This window comes from Sciurus vulgaris (assembly GCF_902686455.1).
Source record: "Sciurus vulgaris genome assembly, chromosome: 5".
Lineage (NCBI taxonomy): Eukaryota > Metazoa > Chordata > Mammalia > Rodentia > Sciuridae > Sciurus > Sciurus vulgaris.
In genome coordinates, this window is record NC_136465.1 from 13,989,359 (window position 1) to 14,014,839 (window position 25,481).

The following is a 25,481-nucleotide window of genomic DNA, read 5'->3' on the forward strand; positions in this document are numbered from 1 at the left end:
TAGGAAAAGGAGCCAGAAGGTTAGCTAGATAAGCCAAGGGACTCAGGGCCAGGGTCAGCCTGAGAGACTGGCTTCCTACTGATGTTTCTGGAGAGCTGCAAGTGTTAAGTGAAAATAGGGACTTTTGGGAACAGAAATAGAAAGTTGGTCATGCACTCAGACACGTGTTTTACCCAGTATTCGTATACCTGAGGCATGGAATGTGGGATGGGGGACGCAGCCTTGGCACTACCCCCAGAAGCTTATCAGCTGAGGTCTGTGTGGGGGTGGGGCTACCCCTGAGCGAAACAATACAGAGAAGTTCATCACTCCATCACAAACTTAAGAATGATGGGGTAAGGAGTGAGGTGCTCTGGTCCTGTCTAACAGGAATGTAATCGAGCCTGGGGGTCTGAGCAAGTTTCTCTGAGGAAATGAACCTACAGCAGGGTGGGCTGTGGGGGATGGTGCCTATGAAGGCCCTGGCATAGGAAGGAGCTCCAGGGACCAGTTGGAGCTAACCTGGCAGAGGGGGAAGGTGGCAAGACAGCTGGAGAGGCAGGAAGAGCCAGATTGTGCAGGGCATTGTGGGCCACTTGGAGGATTCTGGGCCTGATCCCAAGAGAAGGGAAAGCAGGGTGTAAGGGGGAGGGCCTAGGAGCAGCAGCAGTGGGTAGTGGCCCAGAGCAATTAGGAGTGTGGACTCTTAAGTCAGATTACTTGGGTTCAAATCCCAGGTCTGCCACCTACAGGCTGTGCAACCAAGGTGAGGTTAGCTAACCTCTCTGTGCCTCAGTCTCCTCCCCTGTGAAATGGGGTGATTAAGTATAGTACCTACTTTATACGGTTAGCATGAAGATTGAATGATTAGAGTGCCTGGCACACAAAGTGAGGAGGAATCGCTGTCATGAGCAGGCTGACAGGAGTGATCCTGGCTGTGGATTCTCTCCTACCTCCGGGCAGACACTCCCTGTCCGAGATAAGAGCTATTGGTACCCAAGAAAGTTCTGGCTTCCGTCGTGGCTCTCACAAGGGTCTCTTGGCCTTGGGTGACCATTCTTGTTGCACTGTCCTCTGGCTCTGACTGTCCTATGAGCTGCAGAAGGATGGGGACATCTGTCAGCACATACTCTCCAGCTAGGCAGGTGACTGGGTGAATGAGTGACTGGCTGGCAGGTTCTGGGAGACACCTGGACTGCACGAGGGGGCTACTGTTGGACACCTTCCACTGGGGTGTGAGTCCTCCGCAGGGGCAGGGACCTGACAATGGAGGAACGTGTTTACTTTGTAGCCCCGAGGAGGGCTGTATGCTAGAGGTTGGGATCCAGGAAGCAGGCACTGAACCAGAAAGCAGAAAGCAGTTGCTCCAAGGACTGAGCGGCACAGCCGGCACAGCCACGATCTTGCTCACATTCTTACCGAAGCCCAGGAGTGATGGGGCCCTGTACTTCACTCGCTTCTGCAAGGGCAGGGTGCTAACTCCCAGTCTGCTGGTGGAACACCTGCCTCCCGCCACCAGCAGGGTTGCTGGGAAGCTTTGATCTGGCCCTGTCCAGCTCCTTCCAATCAGAGCCCACACTTGTCCTGCTACAGGCTCGTTGCTGAGAGAAGGCAGGGCTCCGGCCCAGGAGCCCCTTCTCCCCACACGGTGCTGGGGTGCCCCGCCTGAGCCTGGCAGTTCTGCAGGCCCTCCTTCTCCAGAGACTATTATTTTGGGAGAGTGCTGAGCTCAGCACAGCTGCAAGTGCCGCCAGACGCACACGTCCTGTCCCCAGCTGGCCTCTCAGAGCTGGCCTGGGGTGAGAAGCCCTACCCCTCCCGGTGCAGCCGCCCCTCCTACACAGGGTCACCCTGTCCAGCCATATCCACCTTCAGATGGCCCAGAGGCTATTCAGACAGGTGGCAGAAGACCTGGGGGGCGGGCAGGAAAAGCAGCAGGGCCTGCAGGGTCACAGCCCAGCCAAAGCCACAGTCCTTGCCCTCGTCCTGAGGCCGCCAACCCCAGGGGTCTGCTGTCAGACCCAGGGCGCAGGCCCAGAGCTGTGCTACTGCGATTCTATAAGCACTTCCTCACAGGGGGCTCTCTGCCCTGGTAGCCAGGACAAGAGTGACTAAAAGCCAGCCCTGCCGGGGAGGGGCCTCCGTCAGGACTGCAAACTGAGTCCAGATTGGGGCGGGGCCAGGTCCTCCCAAGGTGCCCACGTCCGGGTGGAGGATTAGCAGCTGGGGCCCAGCCAGTTGGCTGCCCTTCCCTGCCTTGCCAGAGCTCTGCCCCACAGGTGGCCCTGGGGTGGGGGCTGGGGCAGTGGGAATAGAGCCCCTGCCAAGGGTCCTGCTGCTCAGTGGCTCTTTTTGTTCCAGGTGCCCCGAGTTGGACAATGAAGCTGGCCACAGCAGCCCTGTTGCTGGGTCTCGTGATGGCGGCCACTAGAGATGAGGAGGAAAATGATCCGTGTGTGTACGAGAACCTGCCCTATGAAGACACCGTGCAGTGCAAGTAAGCCGGCGGGCGGCGGGCAGCGGGCCTGGCGCCCGGCAGGCTGTGTGGCACAGGCAGAGGGTGCGGATCCAAGACCACCTTGACGGAGGGCTTGGCCACAGGCTCTGGCCTCCCTTCTGGAGGCCTGTGGATACAGCCGATCCCTGGGGGCCTCCGAGCCTGGGGGATCTTGGGGAGCTGGCCTCGCTCTCCTCCAGAATCACTGTGGGCCCCATGGAGGATTCCAGGCCTTATCCCAGGAGGAGAGACATTCAGGAGCATGGGGCATAAGGGGAGGACCACAAGCAGCGGCAGGGGCAGTGCAACAGGCCCCAGGACCCAGAGTAAGGCCAACCCTCCTTGCAGCCCAGCGTGTTCCCTCCCCAGTCTCCACACCCTCCCAGCTCAGTGGGCATTTTGATGGAAAGTGGCATTAGGAAGAAGGCGTGTGATTGGCCTCTGAGGGCGAGATGATTTCTGGGAACAGGGCCGCAGGCGTGTTTGGCCTGGGGCCCCCTTTTGGGGTGTGTGGCCCCAGGTGGAGCTTCAGCCCTTCCAAAGACACCAACTTCTCCCACTCTGGGTCTCACCAGGAGCCTGCAGCTCAGCCCCCTCCTCACTGGCTCTGTCCATTTTCCCAGACCTCCTGGGACACCCTGAGGGCTCCCAGGCCACTTCGCTGCCACACCCTGTGGGGTTTGGTGGCTGAGGAAGACGATGTCCAGTGAGCCCCTCCCGGGAATCGGCGCAGGGAGAAAGCACTTTGACTTCTTACTTCACCTCTGTGCTTTTGAATTTGCATCAACATTTAGAACCATCCGTAAATCTTTACCCTTAAAAAGTGATGCACTTGAATCCTAAAAAAGCAAAAAAGTATGATTACACAAATTTTGGTCACATTAGCACATTTAAAAAAAAAATCTTAATAATCAGGGCCAGACGGAGCTTTCGTCGGGGAGAAAGGAGAGAGACAAGACTGCCTCCCCCTCACGTTAGGTTCTAGTTCCAGTTTCCCGGGTGGTCTGCAGAGTGACCCCAGGGGCAGCAGGCTTCTGACCCCGACACATGCAAGGTCAAACTCCCATCAGCCGGGGTCAGCTGACCAGACAGGGCAGGAGCAGGCTGCAATCATGGCCCCACTGGGGCATGCTTCCGCGCTCCCTCGTTTCCCACACCCTGGGCCACAGAAGAGACAGATGGTAAGATCTGTACGTCCATGGGAGCTGCCAGCGGGGGCCCCAGGTCCTTTGATCTTTCCTGCTCCCTGATGACCCATGTGTCTAGCACCACAAGGCACCTGCTCTGCCAGTCACTCTGCAGCAGGTAGACTCCTTGACTCGCTTCCCTGTAAATGGACCTACAAAGGAGGAATCACCACCCGCAGTTTGCAGATGAGGAATCCGCAGGAACCAAGGAACCTGCCCATGGCAGTGTGTATGCAGCTTTGGAGGGCAGAGGCCTGTGGACCCCTCGTCTGCCTCTGCTGCTCATGCCTGCCCAGGGCCCAGAGCTGAGCTGATCAAACTAAAGGGGGCTGGTTCTCGGGGCTCCAGGAGGGTGCCAGTCGCCCCCAGTTTGAGAACCGTGGACTTCAAACACTGAGGGTGAATGTTAGGAAAATTATGAGCCATTGTTTCAAAGGGGAAGTTTGGTCCTTGTCACTGCTTAGACACTGTTGTTTGTAAGCGATGACCATGGGGACAAAGATGCACCATGGTGGCCCCCAGGAGAGCACTGCCTCCTGCCTGGGCCCTGCCCAAGAGCCCTGTTCAACCTGGCATCTGACCTCGAAAAGGGACTCTGCTCCTGTCATGGGTATTTGGAGTCTAACAGGGAATTCTCAACACCTGGCAGCACCGATCTATGAAGGAGGAAGTGGATGTTGAGTGACAAGCTGTGGGAAAGCATCGTTAGTTGAAGAGCATTTTAAGAGGAAGAGCTTGGGGACGTCAGGACCTGGATTCGATCTCAGAATCGAAAGGAGCATGGTGGCTCCAGCCTGTACCCAGAGGGTGGGTCCCCTCCACGGCTTCCCCAGCTCCCATGCACCGGTAGCCCTGGTGAGCCCCCTTCATGGCAGCTGACTCCCAGATTTGCCCTGGGGAGTCCTGCCCTCAGGAGGTGTAGCCTCTGCTCCAGGCTGGGGGATCCTCTTTGATAGCAGCCCACTGGTTCTAGTTTGGCCCCAGGGGCTGCTCAGAACAAGGACAGGTGCTTCCCGCTGGTCTTTCTCTTTGAAGTCGGACATCATGGCCCCCGCCCGTCTCTTCACCCCACCTTCATCTCCAGCCCTCAGTGCCTCTGTGTTCGGGAAGGGATGGCGGGAGAAGGGCCACTGTCACACCAAGAGCCATGTGTGGTGTTGGGGGTGCCCACCAGAGCCCCTCATGCCTCTGTGAAGGCAGTCTCATGTCCCATGGGCCTTCTTGTCGTCCTTGCTGTCTTGGTCCGTTCAGCCACTCTAACAACAATGCCTTAGACTGGGAAATTGATCAACAATGGAGGTTTAGCGCTCACAGTTTGGAAACTGGGGAATGCAAGACCAAGGCACCAGTGGATTTGGTGACTGGTGGGGGCCATTCTTTTCTTCAAGATGGCGCCTTCTTGCTGTCTCCTCACATGGCAGAAAGAAAGGACAGCTTCCTTTAACCTCTTTTATAAGGACACCAGTTCCTCTTCTCTAAGAGTGACTGGGTCACCTCCTAAACACCCCACCTCTTATTGGTGTCACATGGGGGATTGAAGTTGGGAGTTTGCGTGTGGCAGGGGAGACCAGCATTCCAACCATGGCCCTCATTTTGGGCAGGTTGAGATTCTGAGCCACTCTGCTGGTTCACCTGGAAAGCCATGTTTCTCCACCCACCCCAACTCTTACTGTGACAAAGAGACATAAGTGACCTTCTAGTTCACATGGAAGCCTGCAGAAACAAAACAAGCTTGGGAAGCTGGGTGGAGCAGGGGAAAGTGCAGATGAGCTCACTGTTAGTTCCCCCCAAAACTTAGCAGCTGCAAGTGTTTGTTGCCCCCATTTCTCTGGCTGTGGCTCAGCTGGTCCCACTGGCTCAAGAGTCTCTCAGGAGGTCGCAGTTCAAGGTGTCATCTGGCATCCTGCAGTCTCATCTGAGGGACACTCTGCTCCCAAGCTCACTCAGGTGGCTGAGCATGTGGCTTCCTCACAGACACATGGCAGCCAATCCCCCACCCCAGATAGGATCTGAGAGAGAGAGAGAGGCAGCTTATGAGAGAGGGACCCCAAGCAGAAGCCAATCTCCTGACTTAATCTTGGAAAAGACTACATGTCGCTTCTGCCATATTTTCTTTGTCAGAAGAAAGTCCACTAGGTCCAACCCGCTCTCAGGGGTGTGAATACCAGGACATGGGGCCATTGGGGCCGTCCCAGAGGCTGCCCACCCTCCCGTCCCCTCCTCAGCTCACCAGCCATGTGACACCATGTGCATTGCTTATCTGTCTGTGGGCCTCTGTCTACCAGTCCAGGAGATGAGAATAGTAACCGCTGCTCAGAGGTGTCACTGTGTCACTAAAATATACATCAAGTCCTGTTCCCTTTGCTCACCGTCCCTCATGCAGCCATAGCTAATGGCAAAGGGTGCCCCTGCTCCTTTCCCATGGGTGCCCCAAGTCTTGTCAAGGGGATCAGGAGATAGCCCACATCTCAGGATGGAAATGAGAACATGTCCTATGAGATGAACCACAGGTAGCAAGGGCACCTGAGAAGGTGGCCCCTCAGGGTTTTTGCACGTAAATGCAAGTTTTGAAGTGTGGTGTTTTTTTCCCCTACTCAGTTTAGTTTTGATTCAGCTCACCTCAATTTTTTTATAAAGTATTTTGGTTTTTAGTTGTAGGTGGACACAACACGTTTATTTTACTTTTATGTGGTGCTGAAGACAGAACCCAGGGCCTCACGCCTGCTAGGCCAGCACTCTGCCACTGAGCCACAACCCAGCCTCTCATCTCAGTTTTGTCTAGGTCATTTTTTTTTTTTAAGGTCAATTTGAGCATCTGAACTGACAGTCACCACTGCAAATGTAATAAACTTGCCTTCAGGGTCTTTATCCCAAGCCTTTGATAAAACCGCTAAATGGGACAGAGGCCTGCATGTGCTTCTTGGCACGTCCTCCCATGTGGAACAACATGTCCTCTTCATCGCTGGCTGGCAGTGGCCCCACAGGTGTGATGGGCAGGGGACAGAGACACAAATCAAAATCCTGGTCCCTGGGCATGTTCCCTGTCTTATCAGGGCACCCTCTAGCCTTAGGCCCACTCACCAAACGTCCATTTGCTGATTTCGTGCTTATTTATTTATTTATAGTCCTGGGGATTGAACCCAGAGATGCGCTACCGTTGAGCCTCATCCCCAGTCCTTTTTAGTTTTTATTTTGAGACAGGTTCTCCCTACATGGCCCAGGCTGGCCTTGAATTTGCAATCCTCCTCCCACAGCCTCCTGAGTTGCTGGGATTACAGGCGGTCGACGCCGCTCCTGGCTGCTTTTTTTGTTGAACTATGTTAACAGGTGTAGCAGTGTTACCAGAGTTCAGAGGGGAGAACTGCTGCCCTCAGTGGCTCCTCCCTGTCAGTCAGTTTTTCCCATGTCTGCGCTGTGTGTCGACTGTCCGTCTCTCTGCCCACGGAGGGTCCCTTCTGTCTGCCTCACGATATGCCAGCTCCAGTGATTGGGAGCTGCAGCAGAAACAATCCAGAAGATCCCTGAAATTCTGCAATGAAGGTCATTGACAACCTCTCCCCTGAGACTCCAAAGGCCGTGGGAGCCATGCCAACCAAGAGGAATCGATGCAAACGACGAAGACTCAGTGTAAACGAGAAGCAAGCGGCGTTGGCTTCGGTGACTCGTCCTGCTTCCACCCCTGTGTCTGAGCATGGGAGCTTTGGTCCACCAAAGCACCCTGCATCCATGCCTGCTGTGGTCGGCTGCCTCCGCCTGGATCCGCTGGGAACGCGGCGGCAGGCGGATGGAGGGAGGGCAATACAGGGTCTCCCCGCCAGGAAGCTGGCCTTGCACTCTTCCCTGTCCCCAGCTCCGGGAGCTCTCCTTCCAGATCTGTTCCCCAAATTATATTCTGGATGCCCCAGCGAGAGACCTCACCCTCCAGCAGGGTAGGGTGGACAGAGGTGCCACTGTCCAGCTGGGGAGCAGCTCAGTCACATCGGGCTGCTGAGAAAGGTTGGGGACCAGGAATATCTACTCTGTACCTCCCCCGAGAGGAGACCCAGGTCTTGGTGCAGAAATTAGCAAAAGGGTAAGGAAGAAGGACAGGTCCAAAAAAAAAAAAAGTTGGTATCAAGATTTTTTAAAAATATCTCTTTGAAACCTGGCTTACATTTCTGAGTTCAAGTATAGGTGAGTCTGCAAGGTCAAGCTGGGAGAAGCCATCAACCAGTCACATCCGTCCTAAGGTGCTGTTCTTTGTTCTGCATCATATTTTCTTCCATTCTGGGAAGTGAAACTATCAGAACACCTGAGCTGTTCAGTCCTATTTTGGAGGAAAATAAATAAATGGGCTCTGAGTGATGAGATGTTTTACCTGCTGAGCGACATTTGCATTTTGAAAGCCTAGGGTTTGGGCGATGCTTCAGCTAAAGACGTGGGTTACTTAAGTAATGGTGGGAATTTTAGGCATGGGGGGGTTCTCGATTGTTTAGGAGAGAGGGAAGTTCTTTGTCCATGAAGGAGGCTGTGCTGAATTGCTAACCCTCTCTTTCTGTACTAAGAACATTCCTGAAGAGCAGTGTGGCTGGTCCTTATAAACCCATTCCTATTTTAAATACAGTGGCCAAGTTTGCCTGAGGATGTACCGCTGGCCCTCTGTATCCATGGTTCTGTCTCCATGGATTCAGCCAACCACAGATCAAAAATATTTGGAAAAGAATCGCATCTGCACTGAACATGTGCTGCTGCTTTTTTTGGTGATCATTCCCTAGACAATACAGTGTAACAGCCATTGGCACAACATTTACATAGTGTTAGCTATAAGTAATCTAGAGGTGACACAAAATATGGAGGTTGCATGCCAACGTTACACCATTTTAAGGTGTGAAACATTTAATGTTTACAGGTTACCACGCATAGGTTATATGCAAGCAGCACACAATTTTATATAAGGGACTCCGTGCATCCAAGAATTTGGGAATTCATGGAAGGCCCCGGAATCAATCCCCAGAGGATACCAAGGGACAACAGCATAGTCTTCTTGAGGGTAGACGCTGAGGATGGTCAACACCTTCTGACCACTCCAATGTGCTGGGCTCTGCTGTAAATACTGACCACCACCTTACTTCTCCCAACCTGTGAGTCAGGTACTATTAGCGTCCCCATTTTACAGGTGAGGAGACTGAGGCACAAAGAGGTCAAGTGACTCTTGGGTCACTCAACTAGTTAGTGGCAGGTTTGGGATTTAAGCCCCTTTGACTTTGCCTTTCCAAGAGTGCTAGCCTGAGGCCTTGTGGACCCCTGTGACGCTGACAGGAGCGACTCCCTCCCTCTCTTTCCTAGGGGCCTTGATGTTTTCTACCCGGAGGTGGGGAATGTCGCCTGCATGTTCATTCCTGACTGCAACAACTTCAGATATAAGATCACCTACTGGATGGAGCCCATTGTCAAGTTTCCCGGAGCCTTTGAAGTGAGTGAGCCGGGTGGGCTGCAGGGAACGCTGAGGTCTTGACTTCCCTAAGCCCCCTCTGCTGTGGGACTTGAAGCCACATGCCATCGGGGTTGGGTCTGTTGGTACCAGAGGCTGTTGCTATGAGGATGTGTCTTCCCTGGAGTGGTCACATGACCCAGGGAAGGAGTGGGGCGGGGAGGCACGCAGACTGGACCTTTGGCAATGCCGCGCATCTGACGCTTGGTTATTATAGTAGGAGACGCTCTCTTCCTGTGCCCAATCATCTAAAATAGAAGATCAAGGGTTTCAGGAATTGCAATGATTATTATTTTTTTTCCTGGGGAGTGATGAGTCCGATTCCATTCTAGAAGCTTCTCTGGGCTTGGAGGTCTGGCAAGCCTGGGGAAGGGGGAAGTGGGCCTGCGGCTCCCAGTGGCCATGCCATGCCCCCAGGGTTCTGCTCTGGCCTTCTGGTCACAGTTTCTTTCTTTCTTGACTCCTGGGCCAACCTGAAGTCAAAGTGTTGGCGGTGGAGGCTCACCTCTTCCTCTCTGCTGTTTTGTTAGTGTCAATAGGCACACAAGGACTGTGACGTAGCCAGGACACAGGTCACTAATGGATGAAGACACAGGGGTTGTGGTTAGGATGTGACTTCCTGTCATTTCTGTGCAGTGTCCTAAGGAAGAACCAAAGGTGCTTCCTTCTCCTGGTGCAGCCTGGGATCCCCACCATCCCCTGGTCAGGCCTGACAGTGGCCAGGCCTGGCCCAGTAAGCTGAGGAGAGCGGTGTCATGTGGTGGAAGTGTCTTTGTTTCTACAAATGTTTTTCACTGTCAGAGAACTAATATGTTTCACAATTTATGTGGCTAATGTCGTGAAGCTTTAATGATGTGTCCTGTTGGCAACCGTGATGAATGTCCTTTCTCTGGAAGGCTGAGCAAGCAAGCAGCATGTGTGTGCAGGAACACGCATGCACACACTTGCCTGCACACATGCATGCACATGAACACATGCACACACGTCATCCCTCCTCCCTGGAGACCCTCAACCAGGCCACACCCAAGGACAACCAAGAGGAGCAGAGAGCAGAAGACTTCTGTGACTCCAGCTCCTGGGACAGGGTGGAGGGCCACCAAAGCAGGTCAGGTGCCTAGTTCCTTAGGGACAAGTATATGCTCTCCCAGGGGACAGGGTTCGTGACTCCACTATGAAGTCACTTGTTTGGGGGTTTTCACTTGCAGAGCTGGAGGAGGTCGGGCCAGATGCTTTCACAGTGGTGTCCCAGGAGGACAATCTCCCAAGCTCCATTCTCTGAGTGGCTGTTGCAGCAGATGTCCACTAGATGGCAGTGTAGACTTTCTAGCTACTGGAGTCCCTCCTGGGAGGAATTTGAAACCAGTTGGTAAAGTCCTGTTTGGGTTTTGATGATTTGGATGGTCTGGGGCATGGACACATGACAGAGAAGATGCTGCATCCATCATGCCCTGAAATGAAATCGTCCTCTGTCAAAAAAACCATCCCGTCTCAGCCCAGCAATAGGTGGGGAAGGAAACTGGTCTGGAACGTGAAGACTTGGGCAAGACAGGGCTGGGGTCACAGAGAGCCAGGGAGAATGAAGACTTTGTGAAGGAAGGTTTGGTCGAAGCAATGGGCAGACAGAAAAAGTTCTCCACCACCACAGCACTAGAGTTTGAGCAGGAGGAACGAGAAGGCAAAGTCAGTTATCAAAAGCTGCCCTTCCTGAAGTGCCTCTCTACACTAGTAGACAACATGACTACTCATGTTGTCATTTCACTCAATTCTCTCATCAGGTCTGCAAGCTACATATTTCTTTAGTCAAGATAATTTGTGGCGAGTGACAAAAAGCCAACTGAAACCAGTGGAGATCAAAAGAAAGGGGAGAACTTGCTAGTTCAAAAAAACCAAAAACTCCAGGCATAACTTCAAGTCTGGTTGGATCCAGGTGCTCTAACTCTGTCGCGGAGCTCTTTGTACCCATCTCTCCACTCTGCTTTTCTCTCTGCTATTTTTATTTGTAAAGAGACTCTTTCCTGTGATCACAAAAGTGGCCCCATCAGCCTCAGGCTTAAGTTTGACCAATTTATCAATCCCAGTGGGAAAAGATGGACTCTTTCCAACCACTGAAAATTCCAGGATTTGGCCTGCTTGGCTCACATGCTGCCCCTAAACCAAATGGTGACTCTGGGCAGCCCCACTTAGCCTACGGGGACCGACAGCAAAATAAGATGGTGCTACCACAGGAGCACCAGGTGCTGCTTGTGAGAAGAGCAGGCAGGGAAACAGCAGTTCCTGCAGAAGTAAGGAATCTATCTGGCTGGGGCAGAGCTGGGGAGTGGCAGAGCCAGGGTTCCAACCCAGGCCTGCCCAGCTCCAGAGCCCACAGGCCTGAGAAGTGCACCCTGGCAAGGTCCACTAAAGCAGGGCAGTGCCGGCGGAGCCCGGGCCTTGCTGAAGGGAAGCCTTCCCTGGTCAGCACGGGAAGGGGACGGAGGACGGTCACTGCTAAGGAAGGTAGGGCTGGAGCTTCCTTAAGGGCTCCAGGGAACAAACCTGCCCTTGGAGAGGTTGCAGGTGCCAGTGTCACCTGAGAACAGGGTCCCTCAAGAATGGGACAGGGGAGGGGGGAGCCATTTCCTCCTGGTCCTGGCCTGAGGGAGAAAGGTAAGAGTGGGTGACTGGCTAGGTGAAGACAGTGCCTTGTTTCCCAGGTGATTCAAGCAATGCCAAGGCCACAACTGCCAGGGGACATGCCAAGGGTGTCCTGTAAGCAAGCCCTGAGGCCCTGGCAGGAGGGGTGCCGTGGGTGTGGGACAGCCTCTGTGCCCAGTGGAGGTTGGGCTGCCTCCACCCCCTGGCACAGGCTGCTCATCCCCCTTTGGTCCTTACTCCCATCAGAACTCCCCATCCTCCTCCTCCTCCTCCTCCAGGAAGCCTTCACTGACTGCCTGGCTCTGGGCCTCACCCCCATCCCTGGCTGATCGCTTCTTGCCCTGAGGCTTGTAAATGTCCCCACCCTCTGCACAGGGTGTTGACCCTGTTCTGGCCTGCCCTGCAGTTGTCCATTCATGTCCCGCACAGCTGCAGCCACTTGGTAAACACTAGGAGAGCAGACGACACGCGGCATTTCCTGGAATCACCCACAGCTCCTGCCAGCATGGCAGGTCCCATGCTGGCTGCCTGGGAGACAGGGCGAGTGCAGGGATGGACAAATGAGTGGCAGGTGTAAGGACCCTTCCCAGCGTGTAAGCCCCGGGTTTGTTGTTTAAGCTGCCAGGAGTCCTGGGCATTTGCAGGAAAGCTGCTGAACCCAGTGGACCACAGACGGCGGGCAGCACGGTGGTGGAGCTGGGGGCTGGGAAGGAGAATCAGGGGGAAAGAGAGGAAGTCGGGTTTGGGAGCAGAGCAGGAAACGAGCCGGCTTCTGTGAGCCCCGTGGCTGGGAGCTGAGAGCTGCGGAAGTAAGTGGATGCTTTTCTCCTCCGGAGCCCTGAAAACATCAAGAGGCCAACATTTAAAATGCATCCCCGTCTCAAGCCAATGAAAACTGAAAGGACCCTGAGAAGTGTCTTGACTGGGGTTCCTTCTTCACCTTGAATTTAACCAGCTGGAATCCTTTTGAAGTGAAGAAATTGCCGTTAAGTGGGGAACGTGCGTGCATTAGAGGGAAGGAACAAAAGCCACGGCGCTCTGTCCCGCGGTCCTTCAAGTTTTCCAATCAGGCTCCAGAAAGCAGGAGTCCCTGCGCGTCCTGGGCCGGGCAAGTGCATCTCCCGCCCCTACGGCAGCTGCGCGCGTTGCTGCCCCCTAGTGGTGACAAATTTCAACACCAACTCGGGAGCGGGGGAGGTAGGAGGGCTTGAACCCAGGTCCCTGGCGTGCTGAGTAAGCGCTCTACCACTGAGCTACATCCTCAGCCCTTTGTTATCTTTGTTTTGAGACAGGGTTTGACTAAGTTGCCCAGGCTGGACTTGAATCTGTGACTTCCTGCCTCAGCCTCCTTAGTAGTGGGATTACAGGGTGTGTACTACCATGCCAGCTCATCACCAATTTTATAGAGGCTGGAGATCTGGAGACCTACATAAAGGGTAGGGGTCACAGGTTCCTCTCTGAAAGAGGCCTTGGAGCTGGCCAACATAAGCAGGAAAACAGGGCCTGCTGCTGCTGCCACGGAATAATGAACTGTGGTAGGGCACAGGGCTGCTGATGCCCCCTGCAATTACAGTAGAGCATCCCCTGGTGCCCAGAGCAGATACCTGCGCCTGGGGGTAGGACTTCCTAGCAGAGGGTGAGAGTTCATACACAAGGGCGGTCAAGGGCAGGCATTTGCTTAGGTTCACTTAACAGTATTACCGCTGGCACTGCATGCCTGGCGCCATGGAAGCATCGACCATCCAGGGATAAAAGACACCATCACAGTTTCCAGGCTGCTAGGGAGACAGACAGGTAACTGGCAAGCAGAGTCAGAGGGTGTCAGTGAGCCGGCACCAGGCAAGGGACACACAGGGATCAGGGTGGCCAGGTGAGAGATGAGGCTTGGGAGGGGGCAGGGCCACCCCACAAGGAGAGGGAAAGCTGGGTGGGCCTCAGCGTGGAGTCTGGATTTTATCTTGAAGCCAGGCGGGGCGGTGGGGGGGGGGGGGTCATTATCCTGATTGTTATACTGCTGAATGGGATTAGGTTAGCCATTCTGGAAGGTCACTCTGGCAGCAGCGGGGAGGATGGAGGAAAGGTGAGATGGAAGGCAGGAAGGCGGGATGGAGTAAGAGATGTTAGAGAGGTGGAATCCATAGGGCTTGGTGGCTGTGGGTCTATTGGGCGGGGGCTTCTGTGATGGGAGAGTAAGGCTGAGGCTGAGCAAATGATCTTTCATGCTAAACGAGACTCTGCGAGGATGGGGGTGCTGTTCATAATGATACCAGGACAAAGGGTGTCTTTGGGCACAGCCCCAACAAGTTGTAGCGGACATTGACCCCATCGACCCTAAGAATGGTGCCTTCACCAAGCAAGGGACACAAGGAAAGCGCTAGACTGACAGGGGCCAGCAGCCAGCGGCAGAGCCTTCTGCACACCCAGAGGTAGCTGTCTGAGAAGCAGTCAAAGGCTTTCATTAGGGTCACTGGCATCCGGGCAGAAGTGGAATCTGCAAGGCCACCTCTCACTTAGGGAGAGGACATGTGGCAGTCAGTAGAACCAACCAGTGGTGTCAGATAGACAAGCATGGGATGCGAGCAGCAGGGTGCCACAGAGGGATCAGGGAGGGAGTGAGGGGTGGAAACTGTGGAGGGGGTTTCTACTCACACCAGAGCTTGCCAAGAGACATGGAGACTCGGTGCTGGCAGGAAGGAGTCAGAAGGAAGGGTGACTCCAAACCAGGGCAGAAGGAGGGTCTTCTGGAAACAAGACTAAGAGAACATGGGGGGTGGGTCAAAGAGGAGGAGGTTGCAGAGGGTGTCCCCGACACCTCACCACTGACAGGACCTGGCCCTGACTGAGGTCAGAGACAGGAAACCCAAAGAGGCCTGGAAGAGCGGGAAGAGGAGGTGAGCGGCATGGGGCAATCCAGCACGGTCACAGCCAGGTGGAGGGTGCTGCCCAGGCCCCTGCGAGCTGGAGGTCCACTAGCAGAGCCTCACCTCTGGGGAGAAATGATGCCAAAGGTGTCAGGGAAGGACGGTGGCGGGGCTCTGGGGATGGGGAGTGGGGAATGCCCAGGGCATGGGCGGGGCAGAGCAGAAGACGGAAGGAGCAGGTGACAGGCAGCGTGGGGAAGGGTGGCCACCAGGCTCTCCGAAGAGCAGAGCTGGATAAGAGCCATTGGGTTTGGCACAGTCCCTAGCACGGCTCCTGAGGGATGGAGTGAGTTGTTCCAGAACAAGGGCTGGGGATGGGAGGTGAAGTCAAGGCAGGGTGGGGGGCCCACCAGTGGGGAGACACCAAGGCCGATTATTGGGGAAGAATTAATGAGATGGTCCGTCACTCAGTGCCCAGCACCTAACCAGAGCTTAGTAAAAAAGTATAAGTTGTCACTGTGATTAGAAATTGATTTGCTGGTTTGCCAGCTAACGGGTAAATGAAAGAAAAAGGAGACGTCAGGCTACCTAAGGTTCTGGGAGACGTGTGAACTGGACGCAGAGACGGGCGGCCAAGCCCAGGGGTGACTGAGGCTGAGAAAGGATTGGGGGTCGGAGTTGATGGGTACAGCCAGGTCTGGGAAGGCAGGTGTGGAAAGCATCCAGCGCCTGGTAGGGATGCAGCCAGGAGACTCTGCCTACATGCCATTTCATCCTTGGTTGCTGGCTCAGGTGGTCCAAGTCTGTTAAAGTCACCCAACTGTGTCCCACCCCATCCCAGGCTGCCTGGCCATGTTGTCAGGGATGCCTCTGGGCACAGCAGTACCAGGTGAAATGGGAGTAATGATTATCAGCGTGTGGAGAAACTTCCCGGGCAGGATTTCACAATCCTCTATGGCAGGGATCAGCCCCACAAGTGCAGGTGAGGGACGCCGCCCAAGGCCACACTCACCCTAGAGGGCAGGGTTCCACCTCCCAGCCCACTACCCTTTCACCTACATAATTTTACTTCTGGAATCACCTAGACAACAGCACCTAATGTTCACGCTGGACTCAGGGCGTCGTTCCTTCAGTCATTTATCCATCCAGTCTCAATGGAGCTCGGCTCTCTGCCCTGTGACACACACTGTCATAGGAATAAGGGACATAAGCACACCGAGAGTCTCTGTCCTGCCCTGGAAAGCCCTCTCATCCCAGTAAGAACATCCATCACACTCTGCCAACAGAGGGGAAGCCATAAAAGAACAGACTATGCACTCAGGTGACTGGCGTCTTTCTCCAGGGCGCCTTTGCTAGAAGTTTCCTGACCTTTGGACCCAGTCCTCTTTAGCTCCACTTTTCCTGTTGAAGTACTCACTGCTTCAGGGCTTGCAGAACTTCCAGCCAGACTTGAACCTGACCCCTGGAGCCTTTGAATAAAGTCAGCCGTCCCCCGTGTAAAGGGCACTACTGAAGCCGGGCCAGCTGGGCTCTTGCTCAGTAATGGAGTACCTGATGTCAGCTGAAGCTCAGTCAGGAGCCGGGGAAACAGTTCCAGATGTTTTTCAGATCAAATAGTGTTTCTTTGAAAAAATTGTGTGGCTGCTCGGCTGCATGTGCAACCTGAGGGTTCAGTGGGTTTGCATCCTGGTTCTAGAAAAGAAGCCCTTTGGCAAGAACCTGTGTGGGGCTCTGGGTGGGTCTGGGATCTGCCCACGGCAGTGTCAGTGGAGGCTTCTTGAGATTTAAAATAGCTGTGCAGCTTTCGTGGGAGCCAGTGAAGACACACACACACACACCTTAAATGCTACTGGGACTTGTTGCCTCTCTCATCAGAGAAAGAAGGTTTGTTTTTTGTTTTTTGTTTAACTTTTAGTTGTAGATGGACACAATACCTTTATTTTATTTATTTATATGTGTGGCTGCAAATCGAACCCAGTGCCCCACGCGTGCCAGGCAAGCGCTCTACCACTGAGCCACGACCCCAGCCCTGACAAAGAAGTTTTGAGAAAGGTTTTCTGGATTAAAACAATGTAAGATTGTTATTTATTAAAAATTGCACACTTGGGAGTGGGGGAGGAAGTGCCGCGGCAGTGCTTGGCCCTCCTGGCAGGGAAGTGACTGAGGACAGGCTGCGGGGCAGTCATCTTTCTATCCTGACGTGCTCAGTCAAGTCTGCCTGGCCCCGACCACGGGCCCCTGGGTGTCCTGGGCAGGCAGGGCAGGTATTAGAGTCTGTTTCACAAGTGGGGAAACCGTGGCTCAGGGGAAAATATTTTTAATAGACTTTTGTATTTTAGAGCAGTTTCAGGTTTCACAGTAAAATAAAAAACGCAGAGTTCCCATAACCCCATCCCTACCCACAGCCTACCCCGCTGTCCACATCCCCCACCGCAATGGTGCCTTGGCTGTAATCAGTGAAGCTACAGGGACATCATTGTCACCCAGAGCCCACAGGTGACACGAGGGCTCATTCTTGGTGCTGTACCTTCCACGGGTTTAACGAGCGTATAATGACACACGTCCACCACGGTAGCCTTACCCAGCAGCTCCTCTGCCCTGGAAACCCGCTGCCCTGCCTGTTCTTTCCCCTTCCCCACAACCTTGGCAACCACTGATGGTTTCACTGTCTCCATAGTTTTTCCTTTTCCAGAATGTGAAGTCGGAATCATGCAGCATGGCGCCCTTTCAGAGTCAGAGAGCCCAAGGTGCCACGCAGGCCTCCTGACTCCTGTTCCAGCAGTTTCCTCGCTCCATAACACGAGCGTTTGGAATTGTGGTTGGTCTTTGCCCAAGCCAGTGGCCTGTGCCCAGGGGCTCAGCTTCCTTTCTGAGAATTGCTCTTCCCATAACCAGGTGCTTCAACTCCCTTCCACCTGGGGGTGGGTGGAGAGCCACCCACTTCTGCCCTGGGTGTCAATTCTAGTGTCCTCATCACTCATTTTCTTGTCTCTCTCTCTCTCCAAGAAGAATGTAAGCTCCCCGAGGGCAGAGACATCTGGATGTCTGGGAGACCAGCAAGGAAATAGGAGGTTCCGCGTGGTGCGATTCATGCTACCACGTGGCACCGAGTGCAGGGTGCTGCGAGTTTTGTCTCCTGTTAAAAGCAGAGTAAGCACGATGATTTTCAAAGCACATTCCCTGTCTTGACAGTCCTTTCTACTTGCAGCATGTCTGTGCTGTGATTTTGCATTGCTGGTCTCTGATCAGTCCCATGAGACAGGTCAGGCAGGTATTAGTCTCTGTCCATGGTAGGGAATCCGAGGCCCAGGGAGGAACCTCATTTGAGTCTCATCACTCCCTGGTGGGCAGCCATATTAGGTGGAGCGAAGAGACTGCAACCTGGACCCCTAGCTTCTAAACCTTGCTCTTTCCCACCTGTTCCATCCCTGCTGTCCCCAAGTGGTAACCACTGGGTGATATTTACTGGCCATTCTCCATGTGGCCAAGTGGTAACCACTGGGTGATATTTACTGGCCATTCTCCATGTGGCCAGGCTCTGTGCTGAGTGCTTTATGAACATTATCCCACTTAGGCTGCGGGGCCACCTAGCACAGTAGGCAAGATTTACCTTTGTTTTATAGATGAGGAAACAAGCACAGAAAGATGCCATGGCCCGTGAGCAGCAGAGTCAGGATCTGAACCTGGTTCTGGGTAGACTCCAGAGCCCAAGTCCCCACCCACCCACTGGACTGCTTCCCGATGGGGAGGGGGCAACACACAGTGTGCCCCAAATGGCCTGAGGTGTTTCTCAAGCTCCTGGTCCTGGCAAGAAGCCAGAACAGGAAGCAGCACAAACTGGGAGTGGGTTGTGTGTTCCTCCATTCAGTCACCTCCCTTTGCAAATGAGCCAATCTTGGTCCTGACCAGTGACAGTCAAGCAAGCAAGCAATGTGGCTGGGGTGGGGGCACCCAGACATGGGGCCCACGAATCAGGGACTCTTTCTTAGCTGCCTGTTAGGTCTGTGACTGCTAGCCCAAGACAGAAGTCAGGACACTTTTACTCCAGTGCCGTCTGGTTCCCATCCCCATGGGGATGCAGAGGGCTGGCCAGGCCCTGTGGTGGGTAGGCGGAGATCGCTTCTGCGAGCTACTGAGACGGCAATTTCAGGAGCCGACACCAGGGGGCGATAGGTGACCATATTCCTGCCCCGGGAAACACGGAGCCTGGAGCCTGTTGCGTGGCAGGGGCCACCCAGGCAGGAAGGCTGTGCCTGGGCCGCGTGTCACACGGTGGAGACACACCCCGTAGAGAAGACATAGAGGGTCCCCGGTTTGAGTCGGGTGTGCACACCTCAGCACCCCACCCCCTCTCCCATCTGTCCCTTTGCCTGTCGTTTGCGGAAATGCCTTTCTGCTGTATGCAAAAATCCCTGGAGTGGACCAGGGCGCTAACCCCAAGTGTTCTCAGGAATCAGGTCCCTGATGAGCTGGGTGAAGCAGTGGGTGGGAGGAAAAGGAGAGGCGCCAAGGCTGCCACTGGCTTGGAGAGGGCCTGCACGTGGGAAGTGCATTGGGAAGACACTTGGGAATGAAAAGATTTTGAAAAACTGTGCCGGAGGTCCCCTCTTCATCCTGGGTTTTCTCAATTCGCAGACTTGGCGGTCAAAGCTGAAGACTCTTGCAGGAATGGCAGGTGCTGACCGGGAAAGAGGCCAGCCTGGGATGGCAGACCCTTGGAGCCCGAGGGAAGAGTGAAGGAAGGGGCGGGGCCGACACTCTAGGGCATCACTTGGACGCCCAAGGTCTGTGACCTTGGTCCAGTGACTTCCTCCACAGAGTTGCCCTTCCCTGTCCTTAGCATGGGAAATCTCTAGTATCCTTCCCGAGGGAAAGCGCTGAGGACAATCCTCAGCCCTACTCTTTCTTGTCCCATCAGGAATATTAGACCCAGCAGTGGTGTCTCCTCCTAGACTGGAGGGTTTCACAGGGCTGTTGACCCAGGCCGTCTGGATTTACCTGCTCATTCTTCACTCCTCTGTTCCTTTACTGGCTGCTCCTCTTCTCTCCAATCTCTTCTTCTTCCATGGTTTCATCCAGAATCATGACTTTAAATTTCCACGTAATGAGATTTCCTTCTCACGTGGCCACTGGGGTATTCTTTGGACCCCTTACATAAGCATATCTAATCCCAATTGTCCAATTGCCACCCTCCCGCAAGCCAGCTCCATCTTCAGCCTTTCCCTGTCTAGGTAGAGTAACCCAGCCCTCCAGCTGTGTGAGCTGACCATCCTGGAGCCATGGGCGGCTCCTGTTCTCTCCTACCAGGAGTTAAAACAGAAGCTGACTGCTTCTCTCCTGCATGTCCACACCCCAGGCAGGGCCACCACCCTCTTGACCTGGATTATTGTAACGGCCTCCTTACGTGGTCTCTCTCCTACCACCCCCACATCCCCTAACACCTAATGTGTTCTTAATCTAGCAATCAGAAGGGAATTTTAAGTCTGCAGGTCAGATCAGTTCATGCCTCTGCTAAGAAATCCTCTGATTCGCAGAGTAAAAGCCGAAGGACTGACAGTGACCTGCCAAGCCCCTGGGACCCTGCACCTCTACCCCTCACCTGCTTTCTAACCTCAGCTCTTCCCTCTCTCGGCCTGCCTAACTTCCTGCCTCCTGGTCTCCTTGCAGCTTCTTGATCGAGGTACTCTGAGGACTCGGCACTGGCTGCAGCCTCTGCCTGGGTGACTTCCTCCCTCTACCTGCGCGGCTTATACCCTCACTCCCTTCAAACCTCTGCTAAAAGCTCACCTCCTCAAGGAGGCCGTCCAGATCCCCCGAGCCCCTTCCCTCTCCACTCCTAATCTCTGTGCTGCTTTTCGGTTCTGTATTTTGCCATCCCGCAGCTAGAACCTACGCTCCATGAGGGCAGAAATCCTTGCCTGATTTATTCCCTGGTGCATCCCAAGCACTAGGACAGTCTCTGACACACAGTAGGCACTTCATAAATGTTGAATGTTTGTCAAATGAAGTTGCCTAGAGGAGGCTTTCATGACATCATGTATATGAAGCTTGTCAGTACCCGCTCCCAGAAGCTGTCAGTAGATGGTGGTGGTGGTGGTGGGCATAACAGGGTGATGGATGATACCAGTCACTAGGTGACCAGGACAGGCTTACAGCATGACAACTGAGCAAGGCAGTGGCTAGTTGGCAAGAGTTTCAAGACACAGAGTTTTCTTTTTCTTTCTTTCCTTGTTAGCGCTGGGGATTGAACGTAGGTCCTTGTGCACGCTAGGCAAGGGCTCTGCCGGGAGCTATGCGCCGCAGCCTGATAGTTCCCCACCCCAGGGATTTGAGGAGAGGTGGAAGGGAGGAGAGGTGGAAGGGAAATGTCGTGTCACTTGGTGGAGAGGAGATCTACAAGGCTGGACACAGGGTTGTGCGGACAGTAGGCCCCTGTGGAGTGAAGAAACATGTCCACTGCTGGTCTGTCAGCACATGAAGATCTTATTTTGGCAAAGTGGCCAAGTGGCCTTGGTGACAAATCGGAGGGCTGGAATGACACAGGGACAATGAAAGGCAGTAGCCTCCTCAGGCTGAACAGTGAAAGCAATCTGCAATGTTCCTTTCCTGGAGGGAGTCTGAGAAGTTCTTTGCTCAGGATCATGCCATCCTGCCTTGTACTTCCTGACTCCAGGGCCCCTTGCTGGGGACAGTGAGTGTTAAGTTGAAGAGAAGACCCCCAAGTTGGGGAGCAGATGCCCCAGGTTCCTTATGCCCCCAAGACCTCTTCATGAAAACCTGATCTTTAGTGACATGCAATGCCAGCAAAACTGCCTCTGTCAATTCCTCTTGCCAGTAGAGTGACAGTTAATTTCAGCTCTGGAGCCCTGGATTCCTAATGTGCCGCGCCTGAAGCCGCTTGCCAGCTCTCCATACATCTGGCGCTCCCATCCTCCACCACCCCCAGCTCAGATGGGAAACCAAGGCCACGTGAGGTGTACCTTTCTCTGTGTGTAATCGGGGAACAGCTATTTCCTCCTCCTCGTTCATCTCTTCCATTCACTAGCAACATTCCAGGGCCCCTGTGAAGGGTGCCTGCAAAGCTGACTGGCAGGAGCAGACGACAGGTCAGGTCCAGTGTCCCCGGCAGTTATCTCCACCCCAGCCAGATAGGCTCCTGCCTCAGGACCACTGAGGAATCTAAGGCCCAACCACTTCTACCTGAAACCCAGCTTAGCGCAGTTGACATAAAACCAAACCCGCAGCTAGAGAACACCTAGAGGAGCAACATCCAGGTAAATATTGAGCTGATCTCAGGGCGGAGGGGGTCTGCCTAAGCATAATACCAATGGACAGAGTCATAAAGGAAACCAAAGACAGATGTGAGTTGCAACAATATTTCAAACTTCTGCACTTAAAACATGCCATAAAGGAAGTAAAAATTCCAGGATAAACTGAAAGAATGTATATGCCACAAATGTACAAAGGATCGTCTTTTTTATGCATAAAGGGCCCTTGTAAGTCATTAAGAAAAAGATGAATACCACAGAAAAAGAAGGCAGAGGATGTTAATGGGTGATTATAGGAAGAGGAAAAGTTCATTAAAGATATGGAGGGAAGGTTTAATTCTATTTATAATTCAAAACATGTAATTTTAAAAAATGGCATGCACTTTATATAAAATCAAGCAGATGGCAGTTTGTACTTTTTTTTATTTTTAGGAGAGTATATCTTACAGGTAGAGGTACAGATTAGTTCAACCTTTCTGGAAGGTGATTTGATAATGTGTATCAAAATCATTAGCATGCGCATTGTGTTGGCACAATGATTTTAGCTCTTTATTCTAATAGAATTGCTTAATCAGAGACATATGCAAAAAATTATGTAAAAGGATGTTCATTGTGGTGTTATTTAAAGTAGCAGGAAAAAAAGGAAAACCATCTAAATGTTCAACAATAGATTGGTTAAATAGAATGTACGCTATCCATGTGAAAATGTACCCTAATGTCATTCAAAATCATGTTCTCAAAGAATATTTAGGGCTATTGGAAAGTCTGACAATATATTTTTAAGTGAGCGAAACCAAATGATAAAACAGTAATTTCACTCTAGTCCCAATTTTCAAAAATTGTATCTTTTTATGCATGCAAAAATAAAAAACCAGATGAATGGGGAAGGCATCAAAATGTTAACATTGGATTGCCTTGACTGGTGGGATTAAAGGTGATTTTTATTTTCTCCCTTACACTTGCATGTAATTTCCATATGTTCTCCAATGAGCACGCATTACTTTAATAAGGGGGGAAATGCTATTTGGGGAAAAAAAAAAAAAAAGAGTGAACACTAAGAGGAAAAGGCTTCAGCTCCCCAAATGGTCTGAGTGCTGGTTGCTGTGGAAACTGTAACTTTGAATTGCCCAACTTTTTGTGAATTACTTTCCTGCTCTTCAGGGTTAGTGATGGTGCTGGATCCAACATTTTCCAGGCGGAACGTGATAGGGAGTGGTAGAAACCAAGGGGCCGTGCCTGCAGCAGAGGTCCACAAGGGGATCCTTGGCTTTCCTCCTGGCTCCCTCTTCCCTGCAGGGGAGGAAGCCCTGAGTCCTGCAGAGGATGCTGGGGCTCAGGCTGCTCCAGGCGCAGATCCTCGCTCAGGGTTCCCGGTCTCTGTGCGGTGGTCCGTGGTTCACGATAAGCAGCCTCACCCCACGCCCAGCCTGGCATCTGAAGACGGGTCCCAGTCATGGCGTGGGAGAGGTAGGCAAGTGTAGTTGCTTCAATGAATGAAGATGGGGACTCAACTGAGCCTCAGGGACAGTTCACTAAAGTTGGGTGTCTAAACACATTCCTCCTCCCAGCCCTGCTCTTGCCTGTTTGCTCTCTCTGGTTGTCCCTCTCTTTGCCAGGGGAGAGTAGTGCCTGCCTTGCAGGGAGCCAAACACGAAGCATGGCAAGTGCAGAAGCTGGGGACCAGGTACCTTGGTGGAGCTGCGAGGGCTCATTCCCATGCCTGTGCTCAGCACACACGCCTTGCTGCCATTTGCAAGTCCTGCCGGGAGCTCTCGGGTGTGGAGAACTGGTTGATTTATAGATTGAAGCAGCCACAAGTTGGATTTTAAAAAGCAATGTGTCCTTTGAGCAGGAGCCCGGGCTGGGGGCTTTGCAGGCTGTCGCTTTGTCCCAGGGACCAGATGGAACTTGTTTTTCTGTGCACTTGGGGGTTTAACCCTTCACGCACTCCCTCCCCAGCAGCCTCATTCAGGAACTGCTGCCTCCAGGGTGAGGAGTTAGATATGAGAGAGAACTGTCCTTGAACCTCAATAACGTTTTTTGGAAATGCCTTGTCTTTTCAGTGCCTTTATCGAATTGTCTTGCTTTATTTAGCATACACTGACATGTGCCTAACGCGGCTCCGGCACTTTTAGAAGTATTAGCCCATTTACTCTTCACGGCGATCATTATTCCCGTTATACAGATGAAGAAACTGAGGTACAGGCTGAGCCACTTGCTGAAGGTTGCATAGCTAGTGAGTGATGAAGCCCAAATTTGAATTTGAATGCTGGTTGTCTGGTTCTCAAATTTGTGCATTGAATCATGGGTCTGTCTCAAATAGCAGGTAAATAAATGGTTACTCTGCTAGTAACATTTCGGAGCTCCTGAGTGATGCTTGAACTTTAGGAGTGTGAGGCACCCTCCCAGTGAGATGGAATCAAGTCCCAGGTGCTCACTCCTGATAGGTCCCTGCCATTCTTTCTGGCCTGCTCAGGCTTCAGTTTCACTATTGATAAAGTCTGTGTGGTGTTTTGAGAAGGGACCAGGGCTCAGTGCCCACCCCACCCCACCCACAGTGTGTGCAGACCCAGGGTGGTCCAGCAGGGCCTGGGATCCTCGGCTTGGAGTTTCCGTTTTCCTAGAAAAGCTTCATGGCCAATGTGGTGCCCCCAGTCCCCCCAGGGGTCCCCCTGGCCTCTGTCTTGACAGCCTCTCTTGCCAAATTATGCATCAAATAACTGCAAGACCCTTTGGTCCTTCAGAAAATGTTGGAAGCTTAACTCTTCCTGTTTAGGAGGAGCTCTTCCTTTCGCCCAAGAACATCTGCAGTGATGGACTGGACAGAGACCAGAGCTCAGCACTCACCAGGGGTCCAGGGCTGGTGACAGAGCTGCACTGGAGTCCAGGTATCCAGGCCCCTAAGGTTGGGTAGGAAGAGGCTAAGAAGGCGTCAGACCCTTACGAGGTCACATATACAAGTCAGATGACTCTGTCTGCCCCATAGGATAAAGGGGACCTGGGCAACTTGGTGTGGCCTATTCCAGAAGTGAGGCAGGGCTCAGCATCAGGTGGTAGGTCTGCTTCTTAAGTTATTATTAACAATGGCAATATAATAATACGACACTTGGGAATGAGCTGTTCTTTCTAAGCCTCCTTTTCAGGTAGCTGAACCGTGCTCATTTGCATACTCAAACATCTTATTTGAATCATTTTTTATAGCAATCTTTTGAAAATAGGTTACATATGACCTTGCCTTCATAAATGGAGTCTGAAGAACAAGATTGAGCTTTTGTTACCTGAGTCTGTGTCATCAGGTGTAAACAGGTGTCACTGTGTGTGAGTGTGTCACAGAATGGTGCCTTTGCTTATGTCTGAGCCTCTCTTTCCTGAGGCAGTGGGGGTGGTTGGCTTGCATTCTGACAGGGTTTGGCAGGCACACCTTTTAACTGAGGTCATACTCCCTTCGAGGGCTGGCCTTGCCCTGGAGAGGAGGTCACCTTGTGCTAGGGTCTGGATGTGGTGTGCCACCCAAGGATTCATGTGCTGAAGGCTTGGGGCCCAGCGTGGTGGTGTTGAGATGGTGGGACCTTCACAAGGTGGGGC

The 25,481-nt window shown here is 53.0% G+C and overlaps 1 protein-coding gene and 1 long non-coding RNA gene across 3 annotated transcripts in view; both read left to right on the forward strand.

The window, feature by feature from the left end:
- The first annotated feature begins 2,122 nt into the window (after positions 1-2,122).
- PEBP4 (phosphatidylethanolamine binding protein 4) overlaps positions 2,123-25,481 on the forward strand; it is a 183,982-nt gene continuing 160,623 nt past the window's right edge. The window contains exons 1-3 of one of the 2 annotated variants that reach the window (XM_079142327.1): positions 2,123-2,258; positions 2,341-2,476; positions 8,989-9,115. In XM_079142327.1, coding sequence (XP_078998453.1) covers positions 2,358-2,476; positions 8,989-9,115 — 246 coding nt within the window. In that variant the 5' untranslated portion in view covers positions 2,123-2,258; positions 2,341-2,357. The other variant, XM_079142326.1, reaches the window with a different exon arrangement.
- Positions 16,457-19,729, forward strand: LOC306662529. Its single transcript, XR_013764140.1, has 2 exons — positions 16,457-18,116; positions 18,164-19,729. It is a non-coding gene; the product is annotated as an uncharacterized lncRNA (long non-coding RNA).